At 41.6% G+C, this 26,296-nt stretch overlaps 1 protein-coding gene across 2 annotated transcripts in view; it reads right to left on the bottom strand.

Moving 5' to 3' along the window:
* Window positions 1–26,296, bottom strand: part of smad2 (SMAD family member 2) — a 110,681-nt gene that overhangs the window by 7,330 nt on the left and 77,055 nt on the right. For both annotated transcript variants that reach the window (XM_072574865.1, XM_072574876.1), the window contains 3 exons: window positions 24,172–24,384; window positions 2,118–2,255; window positions 572–716 (listed from right to left, as the gene is read on the bottom strand). In XM_072574865.1, the coding sequence (XP_072430966.1) occupies window positions 572–716; window positions 2,118–2,255; window positions 24,172–24,384 (496 nt within the window). The remainder of the gene's footprint in view (window positions 1–571; window positions 717–2,117; window positions 2,256–24,171; window positions 24,385–26,296) is intronic.

Genomic DNA, 26,296 nt, shown 5'->3' with positions numbered 1-26,296 from the left:
TATGCGAAACACAGATTTAATATAGTTAACAATAAAGTAAGTGATCATACCCTTTATTGTAAGGACAGAGTGCAAGGAGATCAGAATGCAAAAGAAAAGCAGTTTTGTCACAATTATAGTAAGGGGCCAGATCTGTTGCATGGTATACACTGTCAGATCTCCTTATCCAGGATCAACCCAGATATATTTAATATGGTTCAACAAGTTTGCCTGATGATTCTCGTGATCAAAAATAATCATGTGCTCTCAACTTTGCATTGCGCTGTGGATACAGGAATATCAATGAGTGCAGTCTGAAGATACAAAGTTTTATGGGACCCAGGGAATCATAAATGGTTTCATAATACGAGCTGGTTAAAGGGTTGTGAAGTCACAGCTATTGCGCAAGTGAGCTTTGGAAAAAAATTGAATATTTAAGACTCCTGATCAATGCTACCATGAGTAAAATATTGACAATTCCATTTCACCAAGTTAGATGCAATAGCTCAGAATTACTGTTCAGCAGTGAATATCCCCCATCACATTGAGAAAGCAGGAAACAAAAGCTACATAAGTGCCACTAATTTCTTACCTGTATTCAGCACCCCAGCCTTTTACAAAACTCATCCTAATTGTGCACATTCTCGTTAACTGGTAAACAGCTTCAAAGCCTTGGTTTACAGACTGAGCTAGAAGCGCTGCAAACTCCTGGTTATTGAATATCTTTAGGTTACAACCTGAGAAACAGAATTATAAAATAGCAAATTACAATATACTTGGCACTCAGTAAATTTAGAGATAACTTTAAAGAGCAAGTAGCATTCACAGAGCATCTCTAATTATTACTTAATATAGTTCTGATGGTGCATACAAATCAAAGACAGGACATGGGTATTTTCAAATGTCAAAAACACTTGTATAGCTCTATTCAATATAATTCACGATCATTTATTTATAAAAGAGGATGAAAACTGTATCCCACCATAGGAGAAATTTGAATTTGATAAAAATCTGAAATATAAATAAATCCAGCCTACTGGAAACCATATAATTACAGTCAAATGTCAAAAACCCCACATGTCTACTATTGCCCTTTAAGGAAGAAAACTGCCAGTCTTTCCTGGTTTGGCCTACATGAGACCTCAGGCCAATAGCAGGCTGTAATGAGTGGGATGCCTTTGGTTCTTGGGTCCAATTATTTACAATTCATATTAATGACATGAATGCTGGCATAGAAGGTATGACAGACAAATTTGCAGAGGACACTATAATATGTGAGAAAGTAAGTTGCAATGAAAAAATTTCCATCTGGATAGGTTGGGTGAATGGGCTAAAATTTAGCATGTGGACTTTAATGTGGATTAGTATGAGGTTATCCATTTTGATTGAAAGAAAAGGAAGACAATTTACTATCTAAATGGAGAGAACTTAAGAATATATTGATGCAGAGGGATCTGGATGCCCATGGCTGACCTGGATGGCAGAAAACTACCATTACATACAGAAGGTAATATGGAAGATAAATTCCATTTTGGCATTTGTTACCAGAGTATAAAAGTAGGGAAAGTGATGCTATAACATTCAAAACATTAGTGAGACCACATGTGAAGTACTGTTTACATTTTAGCCCTTTTGAGGAAGCAGTTTAGAACAGATGCATTACATTGATTTCTTGGCTAGCTTATTCTCTAAAGGGGATGGGGGTGGGTTGTTGGAGGGAGGTTTTGGAGGGAGGAGTGGAGAATGCATCTTACACTCATCAAGACAAATGCAAGAATGCCAAATTTCCAAACTAATTACTTGCTGATTATCAAGTTAACTCCAATTGGCAAAACATTGTCATCAAGAAGGCAACAAAAAGCTACCAGACCCCCTCCAGTTATTGTTTTTTCTTCTTAAAAACTGAATTTCTGTAGCTTGGCTAGGTCATCCACACAGCAAACATCTCTTAGCACTGCTGCTTCATGAGTAGGTTTTGAATTGTGATTATTAAAGTATTCAAAAGCAGAACTTGAGGTACATAACCATTAGCAAATAATTCATTTTTAAATACATGAGCTGTACGTTTCTTATACTGACCAGTTTCTTTTGACCAGACAGCAAGAGTTCATGATTTTAGGCACTTAAAGCTTTCTTACCAGGTGGAATTTTGCATACTGTTGCAGGATGCCAGCTGTATCTTTGGTTACAGTTTGGACTTTGAACAAAGATGGCACTGTCACTCAGACACTCTGCAAAAACTTCCCCACCAATGTAATATAACCTAACTCCTCTGCCTGAAAAGGGAAAAAAAAAGGTTATCTGAGGAATGTTTCTCCATTCTCAAGATGTGCATTTTCAGCAAAATATTGAGACATGAGCTAATAAGTCAGATATTTGGTTTTTCAAAATAAAGATTACATTGAGGGACTATTTAGAACAGTTAAGATAAACTAATACAGATAGTTCTCCTATAACACCGTAGTTGCTTTCTGGCAAAACCGTGCTTAATAGAAAATCACTTAATAGAAATAATGGGGCCTACGGGGAAAACAAAGTGAGGTTAGGGGCAGACTAGCAAAGAAAAGAAGAAATTACTCATGATTGCTCGAAAATCACCCCAAAAATCTAACAAAGTGTAGCACAGCCTGACTGAAAGCTGAAATCATGTTTATTAATGAAATCAAAGTAAATTAACATAGTAAATTTAAAAAAAAAGAAAGCTGCTCTGTTGGCAGTTGACATCGGTGTAAGCGCAGAATGGCATGAAGACCAGCGCTGACATCGAGCATGCACAGATCAGTGCAGAGACTTCGGCACTGACATCGCGCTATTGCTAACAGAGGTGAGCGCTCTCCAAAATAAGTTTCCTAATTCTTCAGCGATAATACAGCCAAATTGCATGTCTAAACTCACATTATCCCAGAATTGCCTGTAGATGGTATATAGAGTTTAAACCTATACAACTGATTAAGAAACAAAGCATGCAAGCATAAATCAATGGATGCTACTTTACACTTGATCATGTAGAAAAGTCTGAATTATCACAATTTGGTGTTTTGTATAATTACAAAGATTCATCAGTAGGACAACTTCAAATCAAGCCCTGTTTTTCTAAGTAAAAACAAGTTGAGGAAGAGTCATCGGACCAGAAATGCTAACTCTGGTTTCTCTACACAGATGCTGCCAGACCTGCTGAGCTTTTCCAGCAATTGTTTTTCTAAGCAGAGTACTCAGTCTTGGTTCACTGGTCACATTCTCAATTCAAAGTCCCATCTCTCTCATCTCACTCCAGAAACTTCACATTGTTGGAAGTCCCATATAAGATTTAATAACAGCATTTTTAAAAATACTAGAAGAGTTCTCGCCAGTGCTCTGGTCAATATTTATCCTTCAACCAACAGCGAAAAACAAATTAAATCAACCATATCACATAACTGTTAGTATGACCTTTGCACAAGTCAGCTATCACATCTCTTACATTACTATAAAGCATTTTATGACATCCTGAGGTCACAAAACAATTTCAATTGTGGGAGCAAGTAATTAAATGTTGCCTTAAATAAAGGAAAGAATGATCTAAGGTTTTTAAAAAAAAAAGTGCCAACAAATTGTTTTATGTAAGCAGACATTACGACAGATGTGTAAAATGTTGGTTTTTTGGTGCAACTTAAAAAAGGTGGAAAGAATTGCCTGTTGTTACAGTGGTAGCATCCCTACCTCTTGGCCAGAAAAGGAACTTGAACCTGGACTCACCTACCAAAGAAAACAGAGACTGCTGTGTGATATATGTTTTACAAAGACATGGCTCACTCCTGCTTCACCCGACTGTGCCTTACAACCACCAGAGGGCTTCTCAATCTTTTGCGCAGCATATTCAGGCAAGGCAAAGGGTACACTGGTTTGGATCCTGATCAACACCTCTTAATGCTCACTGTGATGACACTGTAGTTATTGCTTCCAAACTTAGAATATCTAACAGTGAAGTGCCATCTCTATCTGCCATCCAGACAGCAGTTTACATCCCACCCTGCGTGGAAGTGAACAGTGTAGTTGATGAAATATACATCACCACAAATAACCTTGAGGTGAAATATCTTGATGCCTTGTTCATCATTGCCAGTGACTTTAACAGGCCAACCTCAAGAGTGTGCTACCAAGGTACCACCAACATGTCTCCTGTCCCACAAGAGGCCCAAACACCCTGGATCATTACCACACAACTAAAAAGGCTTATTGTTCCAATTTCCCTCGTGCATTTTGGCAAATCAGACCATAAGACCATGGATGAACTGGAAGTACACTACCTTCTGGAATCCGGGTCTGAGGCGTTCAAGTCAGGCAACCCTGACCTATACAGAAAATCTAGGTACAGTCTTCACAAAGCTATTAGAAATGCCAAGAGACAATATCAGACTAGAGTCCCAGACTAAATCACACAAACACATGCAGACTGTGGCAAGGCTCGCACAATATAAATAGACTACAAAGCAAAGAGAATAGGGCACCTAAGCACCAATGTGGGCGGATATGTCTAGAACTGCAGGAGATGGGTGAGGTGCTCTGAAAATTTCTCTTATGTTTGACATCACGACTTGGGAAAGTTAGCGGAGATATCTTGGGGACAGTCCATATCACAGTGGTGGCGTTGGATGTATTAGAAGGTGGATAAATCTCCTGGCCCTGACCAGATATATCCAACAACACTGCAAGAGGAAAGAAATTGTGGGGGGCGCTGGCTGATATTTCTGCATCATTAACCATGGGCGAGGTTCCAAAAGACTGTAGGGTAGCAAATGTTGTGCCCTTATTCAAAAAGGGCTGCAAAGGAAAGCTGGGTACTGTAGACCAGTAAGCTTAACACCTGAGGTGGCTAAGTTACTTGAGAAGATTGAGGGGATAAGATATTCATGCATTTGAAAAGACAGGGTTTTATTAGAAGTACCTTGGCTTTGTGAGTGAAAGATCATGCCTCTCAAACTTGTGAGAATTTTTGTTAGATGTGACCAGTAAGGTTGATGAGGACAGGCCGGTAGACGTAGTCCATGGATTTCAGTAAGGCCTTTGATAAGACTCCACATGGTATGCTGCTCTGGAAGGTTAGATCGCATGGAATCCAGGGGGAGCTAGCAAATTGGATACACAATTGGCTTGACTGTAGGAAACAGAGGGTAATAGTAGATGCTTGTTGGACTGGAGGCCTGTAACTGGTAGAGTGCCTCAGGGGTCAGTGCTGAGCTCATTACTGTTTGTTATCGATATCAAATGATTTGGATGAGAATGTATTCGGCATGATTAGTAAGTTTGCTGATGACACTAAAATAGGCAGTATTGTGGAATGGTGAGGAAGGTTATCAGAAATTGCAGCAGGACCTTAGTCAACTGGGGAAGTTGGCCAATAAATGGCAAATGGAGTTTAATATAGATATGTGTAAGGTGTTGCGTTTTGGAAAGTCAAACCAAGGTAGGAGTTTCATGGTGATTGGTTGGGCCTTAAAGGCGTGTAGTGGAACAGAAAGATTTTGGAATTCAGGTTCACAGTTCTTTGAAAGTAGATCCACAGGCACTTAGGGCAGTGAAGGAGACTTTTGGCACAGTGGCCTTCATCAGTCAGGGCATCGAGTATAGAAGTTGGGGAGTTATGTTGAGGCTACACAGGATGTTGGGGAAGCCGGACTTGGAGTATTATGTTCAATTTTGGTCATCTTATTATGGGAAGGATATTAAACTGGGAAGACTGCAAAAGAAATTTACAAAAATGTTGTCTGGTCTGGAAGCGGTTGGACAAGCTCTGACTTTTTTTCTTTCGAGCACAGGAGACTGATGGAGGAACCTTGGAGGTATATAAAGATCATGAGAGGCATGAATAGGGTGAATACATTCACTTAGTCTTTACTAGGGTTGGTAAATAGAGGACTCGAGGGTGTTAGTTTAAGGTTAGAGGGGAAAGAATGAAAGGGAATCTATCAGACATGTTAACACGACCATACTGGGTCAGATGACAGTACACATTACAGAAAGAGACCAACAGCTTGTCACATTGAGGGAGAGATTGTGTAAAGACAACAATGTCATTTAGACAAAAAGCTGGCCATCAACTTCAGGAACTGGAATAGAGGACAGTCTGTATCAACTGTGGAGGTGGTTGAGAGCATTAAGTTCCTTGGAGTAAATACTACTTGGTCCATCCAGTTCAACACTACTATCATAAATGCACACCTTTGCCTCTACTTCCTCAGCAGGCGAAGGAAATTCAGCATGTCCACAATGACTCTTACTAACTTTTATAGATGCATTACCAATTTGGATGTTACCACAACCTGGTATGTTCTGCCCAAAACTGCAAGTAGTTATAGAGTGGTGAATGTAGCCCAGTCCATCATGCAAACCAGCCTCCCAACCATTGACTCCACTGATACTTCCTGCTGCCTCAAAAGCAGCTAACATAACCAAAGACCCCTTCCCACACAGGTTATATTCTCTTTCAGCCTCTTCCATTGGGCAGAAAATACAAAAGTTTATCAACACTGCCGAAAAGATTTAAGAACAGCTTTTGCCCCCACTTATGAACTTTCATATAAAGTTGATCTTTGTCTGTACGTTCTCGGTTGCTGTAACACAATATTCAGCATTCTGTCCCATTACCCTGATGCACTTACATAAGGTATGATTTGCCTGGTTAGCACTATATCTCAGTACATGTGACAATAATAAATTAAATTAAATCTTCCCTATGTGTGTCAAAACATGTCAATAAATGGTAGATTAAAATAACAACAATGTGGAAAAAGAGATGTGCATGTTTCATTGCATTATGAAAAAAGTGTTACAGCAGAGGCAGCTATTCGGCCCTGGATATGGGATTCCAGAGATGGGATCTTGGGCTTGGGAGGTACTGTTACCAAAGATGAAGTAATTAAAACTAAAATTGGGTAAGTTTAGAGGCAGAATCAGCAAAGTACAGATAGTTTACCTTCAGAATCTCAAAATGTCTTTCTTGACTTTGAAAAGAGCTGCAGCAGCAGGGCAATGAAGAATAACAGGGTGGGAGTGGGTTAAGACAGTTTACTTCGAATGGTCAAAGATGACAAAATGGCATTTTAAAAAAAAGTGAGGGCTGACGTTGACAAATTTCAAAGATACATGAATAAGCAGGGAATAAAGCAAGATGGACCTCACAGACCCAAAAGGTTTTGAATTCAGAAAGACATGCATTGGCACAGGCTTGGAGGGCCAAAAGGCTTGTTCCTGAGCTGTACGGTTCTTGTTCAGAACACAGCCATTAAGCAACAAGACAGGCCTGATCAAAGATGACAGGCTCAGGTCAATTATAGAAAAGAACAAGGAGCAGCCATGAGTAAGAATTCCTAATTAGCAAGTGTAGATCTCAGTGGGGAATAGAATGGATCTTGCCCAGGCAAACTGGAAATAAAGACTTCCAGGCAATACTTCAAGTGAGCAGACTATCTTTAAACAAGAGTGTGTGCTTGGTTACACATTCCACCAATAGTATGAGATTTGTGCTCCAAAATATGATGCTATTTGTGCTCCAAAATATAAGCTATTCCAATACAGCTACTGGCATCTACCCAACAATGTGGAAAATTGTCCAGGTATATCCTGCACATAAAGAGGAGAACAAATTCATGCCAGCTTATTTTCACTCCATCAGTCTACTTTTGATCATAAGTAAGTGACAGAAGAGGTTGTCATGCAGTGCTATCAAACAGCACCTACTTAGGAACAATTTGTTCACTTATGCCAGTTGGGTTCTACCAAGGCCACTCAGCTTCCTGACCCTCATTATAACCTTAGTTCAAACATGGATGCAAAAAGTTGAAGTTTAAATTAGAGAAAGGCCAATTTTGATGGTATTAGGTAAGATCTTTCAAAAGCTGATTGGGGGGAAAAGAGATGTTCGCAGGTCAAGGGACAGCTGGAAAGTGGGAAGCCTTCAGAAATGAGGTCACAAAAGTCCAGAGAGAGTATATTCCTGTTAGGGTGAAAGGAAAGGCTGGTAGGTGTAGGGAATGCTTTATGACTAAAGAAATTGAGGGTTTGATTCAGAAAAAGGAAGCATATGCCAGCTATAGACAGGATAGGTAGAGTGAATCCTTAGAAGAGTATAAAGGAAATAGGATTATACTGAAGAGGGAAATCAGGATAGCTTTGGCAAATAGAATTAAGAGGAATCCAAAGGGTTTTTACAAATACATTAAAAGGACAAAAGGTTAACTAGGGAGAGAATAGGGCCCCTCAAAGATCAGCATGGCAGCCTTTGTGTACAGCCACAGGAGATGGGGGAAGATAATAAACGAGTCTTTTGCATCAGTGTTTACTGTGGAGAAGGTCATGTAATATATAGAATGTCGGGAAACAGATGGTGGCATCTTGAAAAATGCCCATATTACAGTGGAGGTGGTGCTGGATGTCTTGAAATGCAAAAAAGTGGATAAATCCCCAGGAACTGATTAGATTAGATTAGATTACTTACAGTGTGGAAACAGGCCCTTCGGCCCAACAAGTCCACACCGCCCCGCCGAAGCGCAACCCACCCATACCCCTACATCTACCCCTTACCTAACACTACGGACAATTTAACACGGCCAATTCACCTGACCTGCACATCTTTGGACTGTGGGAGGAAACCGGAGCACCCGGAGGAAACCCACGCAGACACGGGGAGAATGTGCAAACTCCACACAGTCAGTCGCCTGAGGCAGGAATTGAACCCGGGTCTCTGGTGCTGTGAGGCAGCAGTGCTAACCACTGTGTCACCGTGCCGTGCAGGTGTACCCCAGATCTCTGTGGGAAGCTAGGGAAGTGACTGCTGGGCCTCTTGCTGAGATATTTGTATCTTCGATAGTCACAGGTAAGGTGCCGGAAGACTGGAGGTTGGCAAACTTGGTGCCACTATTTAAGAAAGGTGGTAAGGGCAAGCCAGGGAACTACAGACCTGTGAGCCTGACTGTGGTGGGCAAGTTGTTGGAGGGAATCCTGAGGGACAGGATGTACATGTATTTGGAAAGGCAAGGACTGATTAGGGATAGTCAACATATCTTTGAGATGTGCTTTCTCATGCACAAAGCCTTGATTGAGTTTTTTGAAGTAACAAACAAGATTGATGAGGGCAGAGCAGTAGATGTGATCTATATGGACTTCAGTAAGGCGTTTGACGAGGTTCCCCATGGGAGATTGGTTAACAAGGTTAGATCTCATGGAATACAGGGAGAACTAGCCATTTGGATACAGAGCTGGCTCAAAGATAGAAGACAGGGTGGTGGTGGAGGGTTGTTTTTCCAGACTGGGCGCCTGTGACCAGCGGAGTGCCAGAAGTAACAGTGCTACTACTTTTCATCATTTATATAAATGGTTTGGATATGAGCATAAGGAGGTACAGTTAGTAAGTTTGCAGATGACACAAAAATTGAGGTTTTGTAGTGGACAGCGAAGAAGGTTACCTCAGATTACAACGGATCTTGATCAGATGGGCCAATATGCTGAGAAATAGCAAATAGATAAATGCGAAATGCTGCATTTTGGGAAAGCAAATTCTAGCTGGACGTATACACTTAATAGTAAGGTCTAGGGAGTGTTGCTAAACAAAGAGTGGAGCGCAAGTTCATAGCTCCTTGAAAGTGGATTCGCAGGTAGATAGGTTAGTGAAGGCGCCATTTGATACGCTTTTCTTTACTGGTCAGAGTATGGAGTACAGGAGTTGGGAGGTCATGTTGCAGCTGTACAGGATATTGGTTAGGCCACTGTTGGAATACTGCGTGCAATTCTGATCTCCTTCCTATCGGAAAGAAGTTGTAAAACTTAAAGGTTCAGAAAAGATTGCCAGGTTTGGAGGAGTTGAGCTATAGGGGGAGGTTGAATAGGCTGGGGCTGTTTTCTCTGGAGTGTCGGAGACTGACGGGTGACCTTATAGAGGTTTATAAAATCATGAGGAGCATGGATAAGATAAATAGACAAAGACTTTTCGCTGGGGTGGGGGTGTCCAGAACTAGAGGGCATAGGTTTAGAGTGAGAGAGGGGAAAGATATATAAAAAAAAGACTCAAGGGGCAACTTTTTCACACAGAGGGTGGTACGTGTATAGAATGAGCTGCCAGAGGAAGTGGTGGAGGCTGGTACAATTACAACATTTAAGAGGCATTTGGATGGGCAAATGAATAGGTAGTGTTTGGAGGGATATGGACCAGGTGCTGGCAGATGGGACTAGATTGGGTTGGGATATCTGATCGACATGGACAAGTTGGACCAAAGGGTCTGTTTCTATGCTGTACATCTCTATGACTCTAAGACCTGAATTTCACGTGTGAGGTGAGTGTGACAGCCCTTGATATCAAAGCCACATTTGATCAAGTGTAACTTGCTCAAATCCTGTCACCGCAGATGGTAGAATATGAATTCAATAAATATCTGAAACTAACAGTCTAATGATGACCATTTAATGCATTTTTAATTGTTGGAAAAACCCATTTGGTTCGCTAATGCCCATTCAGGAAGGAAATAGCCATCCTTATCTGGCCTGGCCTAAAAGTGACTCCAGACCTACAGCAATGTGGTTGACTTAACTGCCCTCTGGGCATTTAGGGATGGCCAATAAATGCTGCCTAGTCAGCAATGCCCTCATTCTGTGAATGAATCAAGAAAAAACTACAGTGGCAATTAGGTGAAGAATATATGCTGGTTAGAGTCTATCAGCTTATTGATCATTGATGTTTAACAACATTCACCACTCCTCAGAATCTGAAACAGTCCATGCTCAAGTGTAACAAGATCTGGGCAATATCCAAGCTTGGCTGATTAGTGGTAAATCAGTTGCACAAATGTCAGGTAGTGACCATCTCCAATAAGAAACAAACAAACAAAACAATCTAACCACCAACTCTTGACATTCAATAATGTTGCCATCACTGAATCTTGCACTCTCCGTATCCTGAGGGGTTACCATTGTCCAGAAATACCATATAAACAGTGGCTACAAAAGCAGGTCAGAGGCTAGGAATACTGAGGCGAGAAACTCCCCTACGGAGTCCCTAAAGCCTGCCCACCAAACTACAAGGCACAAGGCACAAGACAGGAGTGTGATGGAATACTTGCCACTTGTCTGGATGAGTGCATCTCCAATAATACAAGCAGCTTGACACCAGCCAGGACAAAGCACCCTACTTGATTGGTACCACATCCACAAGCATCCACTCCCTCCACCACCACCACAGGAGTACTAAGCAAGGTAATGAAAATAGCAGCAGCTTGGGCTTGCAAAATGTTGGACAGTGTCAACACTAAATGTGCTTTCACAATTGGACAATGTGTGTTACATGGAGTGTGCTAAGAATTATGCTGACAACCAATTTAGGATCATTTGCTGAGTATGCATTTACCAGAAGCTACATATTTATACACTGGAATCTGTTCTTTGCAGGCAGAAATCATGAATACACATTGCACCTGTTTCAACACAACAAAACATTTGTTGGTTCTTTTCTCAGGGCAATGCCTTGACCAGTTGGAGTCATCATGCCTTGTTTAAAATTTAACAAAACTTGGCAGTAATTAACTAGTGGGTTCTCTATGGTAATGCCTGTACCAGGAAATATTTACCAACTAATCAGCACCCTGCTCTAAGAGAATAACCAATGGTATATCATTACATTGGCATTTCTTGCAAGTTTTACTGGCAAGGGCAAGATGAAAAACTTTTGACAATCATATCTTTCTCAAAATACTTAAGTTATCTACTACCAAATAACACAAGTTGGGTATATTTGATACATCACCAGGACAGAGGAGATAGACTAACATATGGAAGACAGCAAGGTTGAAATTGCTTAGATTCAGGTCATAACATTCCAATCCTGTTTTGATACAGGGTGGTGCCCAACAACTGGAGATATGCAAATGTTACATACGTGTGATTTTATAGCAGTTGAGACAGTAATTCTTTTGACTGGTGGAAGGTTTACAACAGGATCCAAACTCAGGATGACCATAACTTTGATCTTCCTAACAATATATTAATGGCTTTAGACTTTGATATGCAGAGCACAACTTCACATTTGTTGATGGTACAAAACTTCACAAACTAAGAATGGGTTGCGTTAACTTTAAAACGTCAGACAGGTTGGTGGAATGGGTGGACAAATGGCAGATGAAAGTAAAATGCAGAGAAATGCAAAGAGATTCATATTGGGAGGAAGAAAGGGGAGCAGCAATATAAAACTACAATACTACAAAGGTGATAGCAGCAGAGGGACCAATGGTAAATATGCATAAATCATTACAGATAGCAAGGTAGTTAGGAGAGTAGGTCATATTTAAAATGTCAAGGAGCTCACATGCACAAGAACATGAAGTTCAAAAACAAAAAGACACAATAAATCTGCTTAAGTTGTTGGTCTGACCTCAAATGAAGCTTTGCATCCATTTTCTGAATGCCACACATTTGAATGGATAAGTGTAACTACAATCACAAACAAGGAGAATAACAATTTTTAACAAAAATAAAAATAGATGAAATAGAATATATTGGAGTTCCCAGACAGAAGACACCATACAAATCAAAGACCACAAAATTTATTTTTAATTCTTGCAATTTCTAAGACAGGGTGGTGAGTGGCTTGGACAGAAACTTGTCGATGGCGATGCTCCCATAGATCTGCTGCCCTGTTCTAGATGGGAGTGGTAATGGGTTTGGAAAATGCTCTCAAAAGGAGCCTTAGTGAATTTCTTGTACAAGAGCACCTTGTAAATAGTATGCTTAGCTGCAACTGGCAGAGGCAGTGGATGCAGTAGTTATCAAGTGGGCTGCTTTATCCTGAACGGTGTCAAGTTTCTTGAATATTGGAGCTACACTCATCCAGGCAATTGTTTTGAGGGGAATGTTCGAGCACATTCCTTATGTCTCTTGCAGATGATGGACAGGTTTTGGGGAACCTGCTATAGGATTCCTTGGGTGCAATATATTATTGAAGCCACTGTATTTATATGGCCAGTCCAGTTCAGTTTTTGGACAATGGCAATCCTCCAGAAGCACAGTCGCAACACTCCCCTGAGGAAATAAGTTTCACTCTTGCCCATGTGTAAATCCATCTAGTTTTTACTGGTTCCACCACCCCTAGAACCAGTTTCAATGACAGAGGAATCTGAAACTCTCTTCCTCTCACACTCTCACAACATATGCATCCAATATATCCTGCATTTTCACTCTTACTTGCAAACAGCCCTGATAACACACCTGAGACCACTACGTTGAAGCCCTTTTTTTGAACTTGCTTCCTATGTTGTTATGCTTTTAGGACCTCATCATATTTTCTATCAACTTAGTTTGTATGTGTATCTAAACCACTGATTATTCATCCTCAAACTCGAGAATGTTTTGGAGTGCTAGCAAGACATTCTTGACATTAGCACCCAAGAAACATCATACTATCCTGCAGTCTTGTTTGCAACCACAAGTGTGCCCATTCTCTTTGGCTGAAAGCCCTATTAAATGTAGCCTTCCTGCACTTATTGCCCTTCTCACGCTCAGTAGAGCTATACCACAGCATGGCAGATTTGGCTATTAGTAATTTCCTCCTGGATGCTATTCCCCCAAGAATATCCAAAACAACATATCAGCTTTTTGGCTGAATGACAGGAGATCCCTTCACTGTCGGCCTAGTCCTTACAGTCTGCCTGGTAGTCATTCATTCCCACTGTTTGTAGAATCTTAGCCTCTGAAGAGACCATCTGTTTGAACATGGTGCCCACAATACACTCAACCTTGCAGATGCTCCTGTGTCCTACATCTGAGACACAGGCTTCCAGAGAATGCAGCTGGAGACACCTCCTGCAAATGGTCTGGTCCCAGACAATGGACCTGACCACCCACAGTGAGCAGGAACACACCACCTCATTGCTTTCTCCCCCTTGCAACCGCTCAGCCCTAGATGATTTACACGTTATGGACCTCTGCATTAAATGTCCTTACTAACTATAAATCCAAACTAAAGATACTACAAACTAAAGCAGCAATAAAAATTATATGACCTTACTCATTCAATCAACGGCTTTCTTTTGCCCCACATCACTTTTTGACATGTTTCCCAGACAGTTTCACTATGATGCTGGCTGATAGTCCACAGCATTCTATGGATGCCCAGTCTGGAGTTACAGACCTATTCATAATCTATTCTACTGAGCAAAGCAAAAGGATTGCATAAGACAATGGAGGTTATTCTCAATGTGAAGATGGCACCTTGTCGCCAAAGGACCGCACACAGTGGCCACTCTTACAGGTTCTATCATGGAAGGATATATCTGTGGCAGGCAAATTGATAAGGCACCCTCTCCAGGGAGGATGACGATTATTGTTGCATGTATTGATATTAGTGTGACAGATGGCTAGATCAGTTCAGACAAGTGACCAAATCACATTCTGTGCAGTCAAGACATCAAGTATATTTTTCACCTTTTGAGTCCCTGACTATTTGCCACAGGCTTCGTTTCACAGCTTTGCCTTTTAAGTCTAAAAACAGTTCAGTTATCAGTAGTGGTGTTGCTAAGGCACTCTTGGTGGTGGACATTTAAGTCACCCACCCAAGATATATTCTGCACGTTTACCACCCTCAGTGCTTCGCCTAAGTGTTGTTCAATACGGAGGAATACTGATTCATCAGCCAAGGGGCTGGCAGTACGTGGTAATTAGCAGATGTCTCTTTGTCCATGTTTGACCTGATGCCATGAGACTTTATGGGGTCTGAAACAATGTTGAGTACTCCTATAGCAACTGCCTGACTGTATATTACAATTCCCAAATCTCTGCTCAGTCTGTCTTTCTAGCAGCACATGACATACCTAACCCAAGGATGGTGGTGTAGTTTAAGAGTCTGTGGAGAATAACTATGTTAGGCTTTTGCTCAGCTAGTTTGAGACACAGCTCATCCAATTTTAACACTAGCTCCCAATATGCCTTTGCAGGGTTGACCAATCTATGTTTGGCAGTTGTTTTTGGTGTCTTTGCAAATGCCAGGTTGTCCATCCGATTGCACTCCTTTTTCCCCTCTTTCTCATAGCTGAAGAACCTCAAAGCACTAGCACCCAAGTTCAGTGCACAATAGAGAGAGGAAATGAAATGCCAGTCTTTATTTCAAAAAGGAACGGAGTACTAAAGTAGTGAGGTTTTGCCTAAACTATACAAAGCACCAAATCAGACCATAGCTGGAATTCTGAACAGTTTCAAGGAAACTCTCATGGCATTGGTGGGCAGTCCAGAAACACTTCATTTGGCTGTTTCCAGGTATGGAAAGAGAGGTTGACTTTTTGGAATAAAAAAAAAAAAGAGGCTGACTTATTGACTTTTGGAGACAGGATAGATGCAAAAAGGTCATTTCCGATTGTGGGAGAGTCTAGCAGCAGAGGGCACAATCTCAAAATAAGGATTGCACATTTAAGACAGTAATGAAGAACATTTTTCTTCTCTGTAGGTAGAGATTCTGTGCAACTCCTTTACCAGAGGAAAGTTGAAGTTGGGTCATTAAGCATTTTCAAGGCTGAGACTGAAGATTTGTAATCAGTAAGGTGATCAAGGATTATAGGGAAAAAAAAGACAGCAAAGTAGAGTTGAGGATTCTTAGATCAGCTATGATCTAATTGAATGGCAGAACAGACTCAAAAGCCTACTTCTGTTCCTATGTCTTGGGTGTTATACAACAGAATGGCTTGCTCAGCTGTTTCAGAAGGCAGTTAAGCAATATTATTGTGGGTCTGCTAGCAGAGTAGTAAGCACAATAAAACATGACCCATGTTAAAACAAAGTCCTAGACTGGCTACTCAAGATTAGCCTAACTTGTCTTATTGCCATTCAACTACAGTGGCCATACAGAACAGTTACACCACACATCAACAGAAGCATTGAGCAAGCCGGCATTTGACATCAAGATCTCAAGGATGTACAAAGCCTTGATTATGGCTAAGTCCATAAGTAACTCAAAAACAAAGTTTGTCAACGAGAGAAAAAGATTAAGTTGATATAAGTGGAAAACTGTAGTGGAAAATGAATATTAAAAGGGTGGGGCATTCCAATATTATGAAACACAGACTGAATATCTTGGAACATTGTTCAAGAGATAGGCATTTTCTACAGAAATGACGAGGAAAATAGCTGGACATCCTGATGTTGAAGCAGCTCTGATAATGTGGTGTATGGCAGTGAATCTCATGTTCAATTCTGCAGTAAAGAGAAGTCACCCTGGAAAAGCAGCAGGGCACATGGAGTTCAATAGCAGTGACGGATAGCTAGATCTATTCAGATAGGGGACCAAATCACCTTCCATGCAGTAAACATTGAAAGTGAAGTAACAAAGGCAGACGTAACTGACGACTGGCTCCCAGATGATCTTACTCTTTCAACATTTTTAAAACTGCTAAAACAGGACTGTACCCATGTATTTTGCTAGGCCACTCCTGGATGTTCAAAGGTGAAACATGTAATGGAAAGTGCAGCAAGGAGAAAGTAACGACTGCGGATTCCAGAGATCAGAGTCAAGAATGTGGTGCCTGAAAAACACAGCAGGTCAGGCAGCATCCGAGGAGCAGGAGAATTGACGTTTTGGGCACAAGCTCTTCAGCTTCTTGCTTCTTCAGCTCCTTGGATACTGCCTGAGCGCTGTGCTTTTCCAGCACCACACTCTTGAGCAAGGAATATGCCAGTGCTATGATCTGTGCTAACATGATGGCACTGAAAAGCTGCTGGATCTTGTAACAGGGAAGTTCAAGAACCCATGTAAGTTCAAATGGAGAGGTGACAGAACATCAAGCCTAGAAAGACTATTCTTTGCTGTTTTCAGCAATAACACATGAATGGGTATAGCACAACTACACAGTTACACCCTGTGCTGCATGAACTCAGCTTATCTAAGTGCTGAAGAAGGCATTAAAAAGGTATGCAGACAGAATTCACAGGAATAGTTTGAAAAATTAGGAGCTTCAATTATGCCTGTAGAGAAACTGAGGTTGCTCTCCTTGGAGAAAGTTGAACAGATATTTGATACATGTATCCTAAAATTAAGGTAGGCTGATGAAAAACGCACCCAGAAAGAAACGGTTCCCACTGGCAAATCAAAGCGCATCACTTTAACATGGTCGGCAAAAGCAGCAAGGTTATGGGAGGAATAAATGTGATCGTACAGAACCTGAAGGAAAAAAAGGTATTTTGCCATGGTATTTTGTCTAGTACTCAGAAGAAATCTAAGAATATGAAATTTCGAATGATCATAAAGATACATATTTTGGATTAGTGGTGCTGGAAGAGCACAGCAGTTCAGGCAGCATCCAAGGAGCTTCGAAATCAACGTTTTGGGCAAAAGCCCTTCATCCTGATTTTGAAGCTCCTTGGATGCTGCCTGAACTGCTGTGCTCTTCCAGCACCACTAATCCAGAATCTGGTTTCCAGCATATGCAGTCATTGTTTTTACCTCAAAGATACATATTACAGGAGAAGAAAAAGTACACTGACTGCTTCACAAATCAACTTTAATTGACTAACAAATTGCTATACAGTAAGCAAAAGGGAACTATGGGCTCATGAAGCTCCTAGGTAAGTCTAAAATAAACAAGCAAGTCTTGGATACGTAATTTTTATTTTCTCAGTGAACAGATCTCTATGTATGAATGAATCTTGTTCTCAGAATGTAAATGAGCCATGTTAAAAGGTGCTGTTTGTGTAGTTTTTAGAATATTCAGGATTACTCAACAAATGCTGCACAATTATGGAATCACATCTAACAGGTTTTGGCTCCAAACTTAAATGTAGCTGTTTCACACTGCAATTACACAATAGCAATGAGTACTATTGTTAAAAATAGGATGCTGCCAAGTCCAAAACGACATGCTACTTACTATGCAATTGAGAAATATCATGTATGAATTTCAGTGTCATAATGACGGCAGTACATAGGTTAGGTGTCTGAGCATTTGGCTGATCAAAGTTGGTTGGTTGTTACAAGCAGACTATAAGTACTATGCTATTCAAAATGATCATGGTTGATCTCAGGTTTCAACTTCACTTTTCCACTTGTTTTCCATATCCCTTTAATTAGGACAAACTAAAAATCTCCATTTCAACCTTAATGATGGAGTATCCGCAACCTTCTTACTAAGGGGTGACAATTATAGATTCCAAAGAGCAGGAAATGTGTCTGGAGATCACTGATAGCTGCAAGGAAAATAGGGGTGTCACAGTAAGGGATTTTAAATTTTCTAACATCGACTGGGACTTGCCATAGTGTTAAGGACTTAGATGGAGAGAAACTTGTTAAGTGCATTCAGGAAGAATTTTTCAACAGTATGTTGATGGTCCTACTAGATAAGGGGCAAAACATGACCTCTTCCTGGGAAATAAAGCAGGGCAAGTGTCAAGTGTTAGTGGTGCAGCACTTTGGGACCAGTGACTATAATTCCGGTAGTTTCAAAGTAGCTATGGAAAAGGATAGGTCTGGTCCACAAGTTAAAGTTCTAAATTGGGGCAAGGCCAATTTTGATGGCATTGGACAGAAACTTTCAAAAGTTGACTGGGAGAGACTTTTGCAGGTAAAGGGACATTTGGTAAGTTAATGAGGTTTCATGGCAAGCATATCGCTGTTAAGGTGAAGGATAAAGCTGGCAAAAGTAGGGAACCCTGGATTTCTAGAGTTATTGAGACCCAGGTCAAGAAAAGCTGCCATATAACACATATAGGCAGCTTGGATCAAGTGAATTTCTTGAAGAGTATAGAGGGTGTTGGAGTACACTTGAGAAAAATTAGGAGGGCTAAAAAGGGTACATGCGATGGCTTGGGCAGACAAGGTAAAGGAGAATCCAAAGAGATTCTACAAGAACATGAAGGGCAAAAGAGTAACTAGGAAGAGAATAGGGCTTCTTTTAAAAAAAATATCAACAAGGTCATCCATGCACAGAGCCACAAGAGATGGATGAAATCCAAAATAAATAGGTTGCATCAGTATTTACCATCAAGACAGGCATGGATGCTAGGAAAAACGAGGAAATAAATAGCCATGTCTTGAAGAGAATCTCAAAATGCATTAAGGTAGATAAATCCCCAGGATCTGATGATGAGGTGCATCCTTGGACTTTGAGGGAGGCTAGGGAGGCAAGTGCATGGCCCCTAGCAGAGGTATTGGTAAAAATCGACAGTCACAGGGGAAGTGCCCAAATTGGACAGTTGCTAATGCTGCGCCATTATTTAAGAAAGGCTGCAGGGAAATGCCTGAGAACTACAAACTGGTGAGCCTAATGTCGGAGATGGGCAAATTGTTAGAGGAGATTCAGAGACAGGATCTACAGACATTTAGAGAGGCAAGGAATCATTTGGGATAGTCAGCATGGCTTTGAGCATGGGAAATAGTATCCCATGAATTTGATTGGGTTTTTCTTTGAAAGGGTGACCATGAAAGTAGACAAGTGCAGTGCAACAGACATTGCCTTAATACACTTTAACAAAACCTTGGACAAGGTACCACAGATTATAGATTGTTGAGTACGGCTAAATCTCATAGGATCCAGGGAGAACTAGCCAATTGGATTCAAAATTGTCTTTACATAGAAGACAGAGGTAATAGTAGAAGGTTGCATTTTTCAGAATGGAGGTCTGTGACTGGCAGTGTGCCACAGGGATCAGTGTTGAGTCCACAGTTATTTATATAAGTAATCTGGATGAGAATTTAGGAGGTATGGTTAGTATATTTTCTGATGACATCAAGATTGGGTGGTATAGTGGACAGTGAAGGTGGTTTTCTAGAAATGCAGTGAGATCTTGATCAACTGGGCCAGTGGGCTGAGGAACAGCAGATGGAGTTTAATTCAGATAAATACAAGGTGTTGTATTTTGGTCGGTCAGACCAGGGCAGGACTTAGAGTCAATGGTACGGTCTTGGGAAGTGCTACAGAACAAAAGATAGAGTAGTACAGGGTCATAGCTCCTTAAAGATGGAGTCACAGGTGGACAGGATAATGAATGCAGCTTTCATTAGTTAGAGTATTGAGTGTAGAAGTTAGGATTCAGTGAGGTCTGCAGATGCTGAAGATCAGAGTCAAGAATGTGTTGCTGGAAAAGCACAGGTCAGGCAGCATCAGAGAAGCAGGAAAATCAACGTTTTCGGCCAGAGTCCTTCAACAGGAATCAGTAAAGATGCCTTGTTTGCAGCTGTACAAGATGTTGGTGAGGCCACATTTGGAGTACCGCAGATGCTGGAAAAGTCAGTCTAAAAGGATGGTGCTGGAAAAATACAGCAGGTCAAGCAGCAGCCAAACAGCAGGAGAGTCGACTTTTTGGGCAAAAGCCCTTCAAGCACTATTAACCTAGGAGTGCAGAAAAGATTTACTGCGATGCTACTTGGACTTGAAAGTTTGAGTTATAAGGAGAGGTTTGATAGGCTGTGACTTTTTTTTTTCCCTGGAGCATAGGAGACCAAGAGTAGCTTTATAGAGATCTATAAAATCATGAGCGTCATAGATAAGGTTCATAGCCAACAGCTTTTCCCTATGGTAGGAAAGTCTAAAACTAGGGTCATAGGTTTAAAAAGGTGAGAGGGGGAAAAGGTATAAAAGAGAGGCATTTTTTTTTCCCCCACAGGTGGTGGTGAGTGATTGGAACAGGCTGCCAGACAGAGTGGTGGAAGTACATTTATGTCATTCAAGAAACATTTAGACAATTAATGGATGTGATAGGTCTGGAGAGATATTCACCAAATGCAGGCAAATTTCATGCAGTGAAAACTGGGCAGCATGGGCAAGTTGGCCCAAAAGGGCCTATTTCCATGTTGTAGACCTCGATGACTGACTTTGAGTGAAATAATTTCTCATTTCAACCTAAGTGATCTGTCTGTGTTTGTACTTTAAAATTCCCTTACATTTATAAACAAAATATCTTAGCATCTGCACTATCACACCCCTTTAAAATAGTTTAATGTTTCAATGGAGATTGCCTCCCATTCTAAGCTTCAGAAAATTTAAGTCCAATTTACTCAAGGTAAGGACTGCCTTCGCCAAAAGGGTGTTCTTGAACTATGTGGATTTTCATAACAATTGGCGATTGTGGACAGGTCAGCATTTCTGACTACCTTTGTTTTTCAGACTGGAGTTTAAAATTTCACTAGCCACTGTAGTGGAATTTGAATCAGTGCCCTCAGTATTAGTCAGAGCCTCAAGATTGCTAGGCCAATGGCATTGCACCACAATCTCCTTATTTTCCCTGTGAGAAAGCTTTTCTGATACTTGGTCAGATACCAGAAACAACATGAGCCAAATGAAAGCTACTAATTCTCTTTAAATTTACATGCCCAGTTCATGATCTATTCTAAAAATCTTTTAACTTGCTCTTAACCAATAGTTGGAGTGAAAACAAATTAGTGGGACAAAAAAAAAAGGGAATTCATGTTGTGAAGTAGACCGCCAATGTTGTCATATTTTACTTCATTATTAATGATATCAATGTTAAAATTCATATTACAATTTTTATGCCTTAGTATCTGTTGTTTTTCAAAAAAAAAGGTTTCTGGTGTTCATTTGTTCAAGATGTTTTTGAGTTAGTTTTGGTCTGTTGATGGGAACTGAATTTTCTCAAGCTGAGCAGTCCTAGAAGTAAAGTCCAGTAAAGGAAGCTAATATGAGTATCATAGAACCCCTACAATGTGGAAACAGGCCCTTTGGCCCAACAGGTCCACACTGACCCTCCAAAGAGTAAACCACCCTTACTCATTCCCCTACTGTTCTACATTTAACTAATGCACCTAACCTACACATCCCTGAACACCACAGACAATTTAGAACAAAAAGTGAACAAAGAAAATTTACAGCCCAGGAACAGGTCCGTTGACCCTCCAAGCCCAAGCCGATCCAAATGTGCTGTCTAAACCAGTCAGTCAATTCCTAAGCACCTGTATCCCTCTGCTTCCCACTTACTCATGCATCTGTCCAGACTCATCTTAAATGAACCTACCGTGCCTGCCTCTACCACGTCTGCTGGCAACGCGTTCCAGACGCCCACCACCCTCTGTGTGAAGTACTTGCCATGTGTATCCCCCTTAAACTTTCCACCTCTCACCTTGAAAGCATGACCTCTCATTATTGAATCCTTCACCCTGGGGAAAAAGCTAAATCTCTATCCACCTTGTCTATACCCTTCATGATTTTGTAAACCTCAATCAGGTGCACACCATGTGACTTCACTTTCTCCATTAGTCTACCATGGGGAACATTATCAAACGCCTTGCTACAGTCCATGTATATGACATCAACAGCCCTTCCTTCATCTATCAACTTGGTCACTTCCTTGAAGAACTGTACTAAGTTGGTAAGGCACAATCTCCCCAGCACAAAACCATGTTGCCTATTACTGATAAACCCATTCTTTTCTAAATATAAATAGATCCTATCCCTTAGTACCCTCTCCAGGGACTTCCCACCACCGTCAGGCTCACTGGTCTGTAGTTACCCGGAATATCCCAACTGCCCTTCTTGCACAAGGGGACAACACAAGCAACTTTCCAGTCCTCTGGCACCTCACCTGTATTTAAGGATGCCACAAATATATCTGTCAGGGCCCCAGCTATTTCCTCTCTCCCGTCCCTCAGCAACCTGGGATAGAGCCCATCTGGTCCTGGGGATTTTTCCACCTTAATAACCTCTACCCTACCCAACACGTCTTCCCTACGTATGCCAACGTGATCCAGACTAATCAACTTCTATCATCTCTAATCTCAACATTCATGTTCCTCTCCTCAGTGAGCACAGATACAAAGTAATCATTCAGAATCTCACCATTATCTCAGATTCGACACACAATCTTCCTTCATTATCCTTTAATGGACCAATCTTTCTCTCTAGTTTACTCGCTTGCTTCTTATATAAAAATAAAAGGCTTTGGAATTCTCCTTAATTCTGCTCGCGAAAGCCATTTCAAGACCATTTTTAGCCCGCTTGATTCATTTAAGACTTGTCCCACTCTTCCGATATTCCTCCAGGACCTGTTCTGTTCTTAGCTGCCTAGACCTTATGTATGCTTCCCTTTTCCTCTTGGCTAGTCATACAATTTCTCCCATCATCCATAGTTCACAAATCTTGCCTTTCCTATCCTTTGCCTTCAACAGGACATGCCTATCCTGCACGAATCTTTGAAAGCCTCCCCATATCAAACGTGGATCTCATTTCAAATAGCTGTGTCCAATCAACATTTCTGAGCTCCTGCCTAATTTTGATATATTTGGCCTTGGCCCAGTTTAGTACTCTTCCCTTAGAACCACTCATCTTTATCTACAAGCATTCTAAAACTTAGAGAATGGTGGTCACTGTTCCCAAAGAAATCCCCCACCGCAACCTCTACCACCTGGCTCATTCCCCAGTACCAGGTCCAATATAGCCCAATGAGGCAAGGGGCCATTGACATACTGCTCTAGAAAACTCTCCTGGACGCTTCTTACAAATTCTGCCCCATCCAGACCTCTGACGCTAAGTGTATCCCAGTCAATGTTGGGAAAATTAAAATCTTCCATCGCCACTACCCGATAGCCTCTACATCTTTCCATAATCTGTTTACCTATTTGTTTTTCTACCTCACGCCCACTGTCGGGAAGCCTGTAATACAGCCCAAACAATGTAACTGCACCCTTATTTCTCAGGCTCCATAATGCCTCACTACCCACGACTTCCATAGTGTCCTCCTTTAGCATAGCCTTGATAGCATCCCTGACCAGCAGTGCAACTCTACGCCCCCCACCGACCACCCCAAACCCCGTCCTGTCTGAAGAGTCTAAGTTAGCGGGCCAATTCACTGAATCTGCACATCTTTGGATTATGGGACGAAATCAGAGCACACAGAGGAAATTAACGGGAAGAATGTGCAAACTCCACACAAAGTTGCTAGAGGTTGGATTCGAACCTGGATCCCTGGTGCTGTGAGGTAGCAATGTAAATCACTGAACCACTGTGTATGAAACTGGATTATCCTGAAATGGGTATCTAGTTCACTAAAAGTCCTTCAGGGAAGAGAACGTGCTGTCTTTGCCAGACCTGTATGACAGCAAGACCATAGCCATAACCTCTGAAATTATCTAATAAGTCACCAATTTACGGAGAAGGCAGCTCTCACTTCTTCTACTTACTATCAATACTTGAGGTGTGGGTGTCATTGGCAACTAACAAGTGAATTCGAAACCATATGCAAACTTACCAATATGCCGTCTCGTCATCTCAACTGTTGCGTTTCTGTTGACATTAGACAGCAAACCCAGACAGAATCTTTCAGAATTTGATGGGTCTGTAAATCCATCCACAGTTAATGAAGGCTGAGATGCATGAAATGTTTCACCCACTCTCTGGTTTAGTTCATAGTATGCTATTGAACACCAGAATGCTGGCTCTGAATAGGTTACAGGTTGTAGATCTGAAACAGACAACACAAAGAATTATATAATCAAGATAAATTCTCAATTATACCTGGCACTTTCATAGTTTTTTTCCCCCAAACATTTGTTCATGAAAATGTACACACCATTGGAAGGCCAACTTTTATTAGCTATCCCTAGTTATCCTCAAGGTGGTGGTGCGTTAGTTGCCTTCTCAAAAAAAATGAAATATTTTGAATGTAGGTACACCAGAGTTATGTTAGAAAAGGGGTGCAAACAGAAGAATTTGCAGTGGTGCTGCTTCCATGTACCAGCTGCCCTTGTCCTTCATGGAGTAAAAGCCCAAATCTGGAAGGAACTATTAAGTCTAGGCGAGCAGCTGTAGTGCAGTTTATAAAGGGCACAGGTTGTTGCCACTCCATCAATGGTGAAAAGTGTGAATATCATCATAATTCGAGGTCCCTTGCAAATGAGTAATTCTCTTTCACTCTCAGGATGAGTCCACAGGGGGCTGAAGACATTGATGCAGTTTTCACAGACTCTTACACTTGGGGCAGGTGGCGGTCACGTGAAGGAGTGGGTGAGGCGTTGATGCAGTAGCACACTCGAGCTGTTTTTGCCTGGCTTCTGCTTTTTCCCCAGCAGCAGGTCTTAAAGTGCTCAATGCCTTCCTGGATGCTGCTCCTCCGCTTTGGACAGTTTTGGGCCAGTGATTCTCAGTGCACACTTCACCAGTGAGGACGAGAGAGTATCACTGAAGTGCTTCTTCTGTCCACCGAAGGCTTGCCTGTCATTTTAGTGTTGGCAGTGGAGTACTTGCTTGGAGATGTGCCCAGCCCACAGTTGATCAAGTTCCTTGACGCTGAGAATGTTGGCCTGGTCGAGGACGCTGGTGTTGACACAGAAAGACACCCATGACAGGGTGGACCACTGCTGATCTGAGCTAGGATCAACATAAATACAGCCCCACTGCAGTGGAGACAACAGAAAAGAATGAACATTGAAGCAGAGGATGGGGGTGCCAATCATTTGGGCTAATTTATCCTGGGTGGTGTACAGCGTGAGTGGTATCAGAGCTACTTTTAAAAGAAAGGGAGAATACTCCACACTCTTGACTTGTACCTGCAGATGGTGAACAAGTATCGCGACCAGAAGTGAGCTACTTGCCAATGAATTCCTAGCCTCCGATGTGTAGTAGCCACAGTATATAGATGGCTGGTCTAGGTCAATTGCTGGTAATTGGCCTGCAGAAAACTGATAGCAGGGAATTCAGCATTGGTAATGCCATGCGATAAATAAAAAAAAGAGGGGAAGCAATGGCCTACTGGTATTACCACCTGGCTGGCTGACAGATGGCAGAGAGTGGTTGCAGATGGAGAGTATTCTGCCTGGAGGACAGTGTTGAGTGGGGTCCCACAAGGCTGTGTTCTTGGGCATCTGCTCTTTGTAGTTTTTATAAGTGACTTGGATGAGGAGATTGAGGGGTGGGTTGGTAAATTTGCAGATGACACAAAGGTTGGAGGTGTTGTCGATAGTATAGAGGGCTACTGCAGGCTGCAGCGCGACATAGACAGGATGCAGAGCTGGGCTGAGAAATGGCAGATGGAGTTCAACCTGGATAAATGCGAAGTGATGCATTTTGGAAGGTCAAACTCGAATGCTGAATATAGGATTAAAGACAGGATTCTTGGCAGAGTGGAGGAACAGAGGGATCTGGGTGTGCAAGCACATAGATCCCTCCAAGTTGCCACCCAAGTGGATAGCGTTGTTAGGAAAGCAGGGGGATCAAGTCTAAGAGCCATGAGGTTTTGCTGCAGCTCTACAAGTCCCTGGTGAGACCACACTTGGACGATTGTGTTCCGTTCTGGTCGCCCCACTGTAGGAAAGATACAGAGGCTTTGGAGGGGGTGCAAAGAAGGTTTACCAGGATGCTGCCTGGACTGGAGGGCT

The sequence above is a fragment of the Chiloscyllium punctatum genome, chromosome 1, assembly GCF_047496795.1.
Source record: "Chiloscyllium punctatum isolate Juve2018m chromosome 1, sChiPun1.3, whole genome shotgun sequence".
In the NCBI taxonomy this organism is placed as follows: domain Eukaryota; kingdom Metazoa; phylum Chordata; class Chondrichthyes; order Orectolobiformes; family Hemiscylliidae; genus Chiloscyllium; species Chiloscyllium punctatum.
The sequence above is the reverse complement of the archived record's forward strand: the minus strand, read 5'-3'. Positions and strand labels throughout refer to the sequence as shown.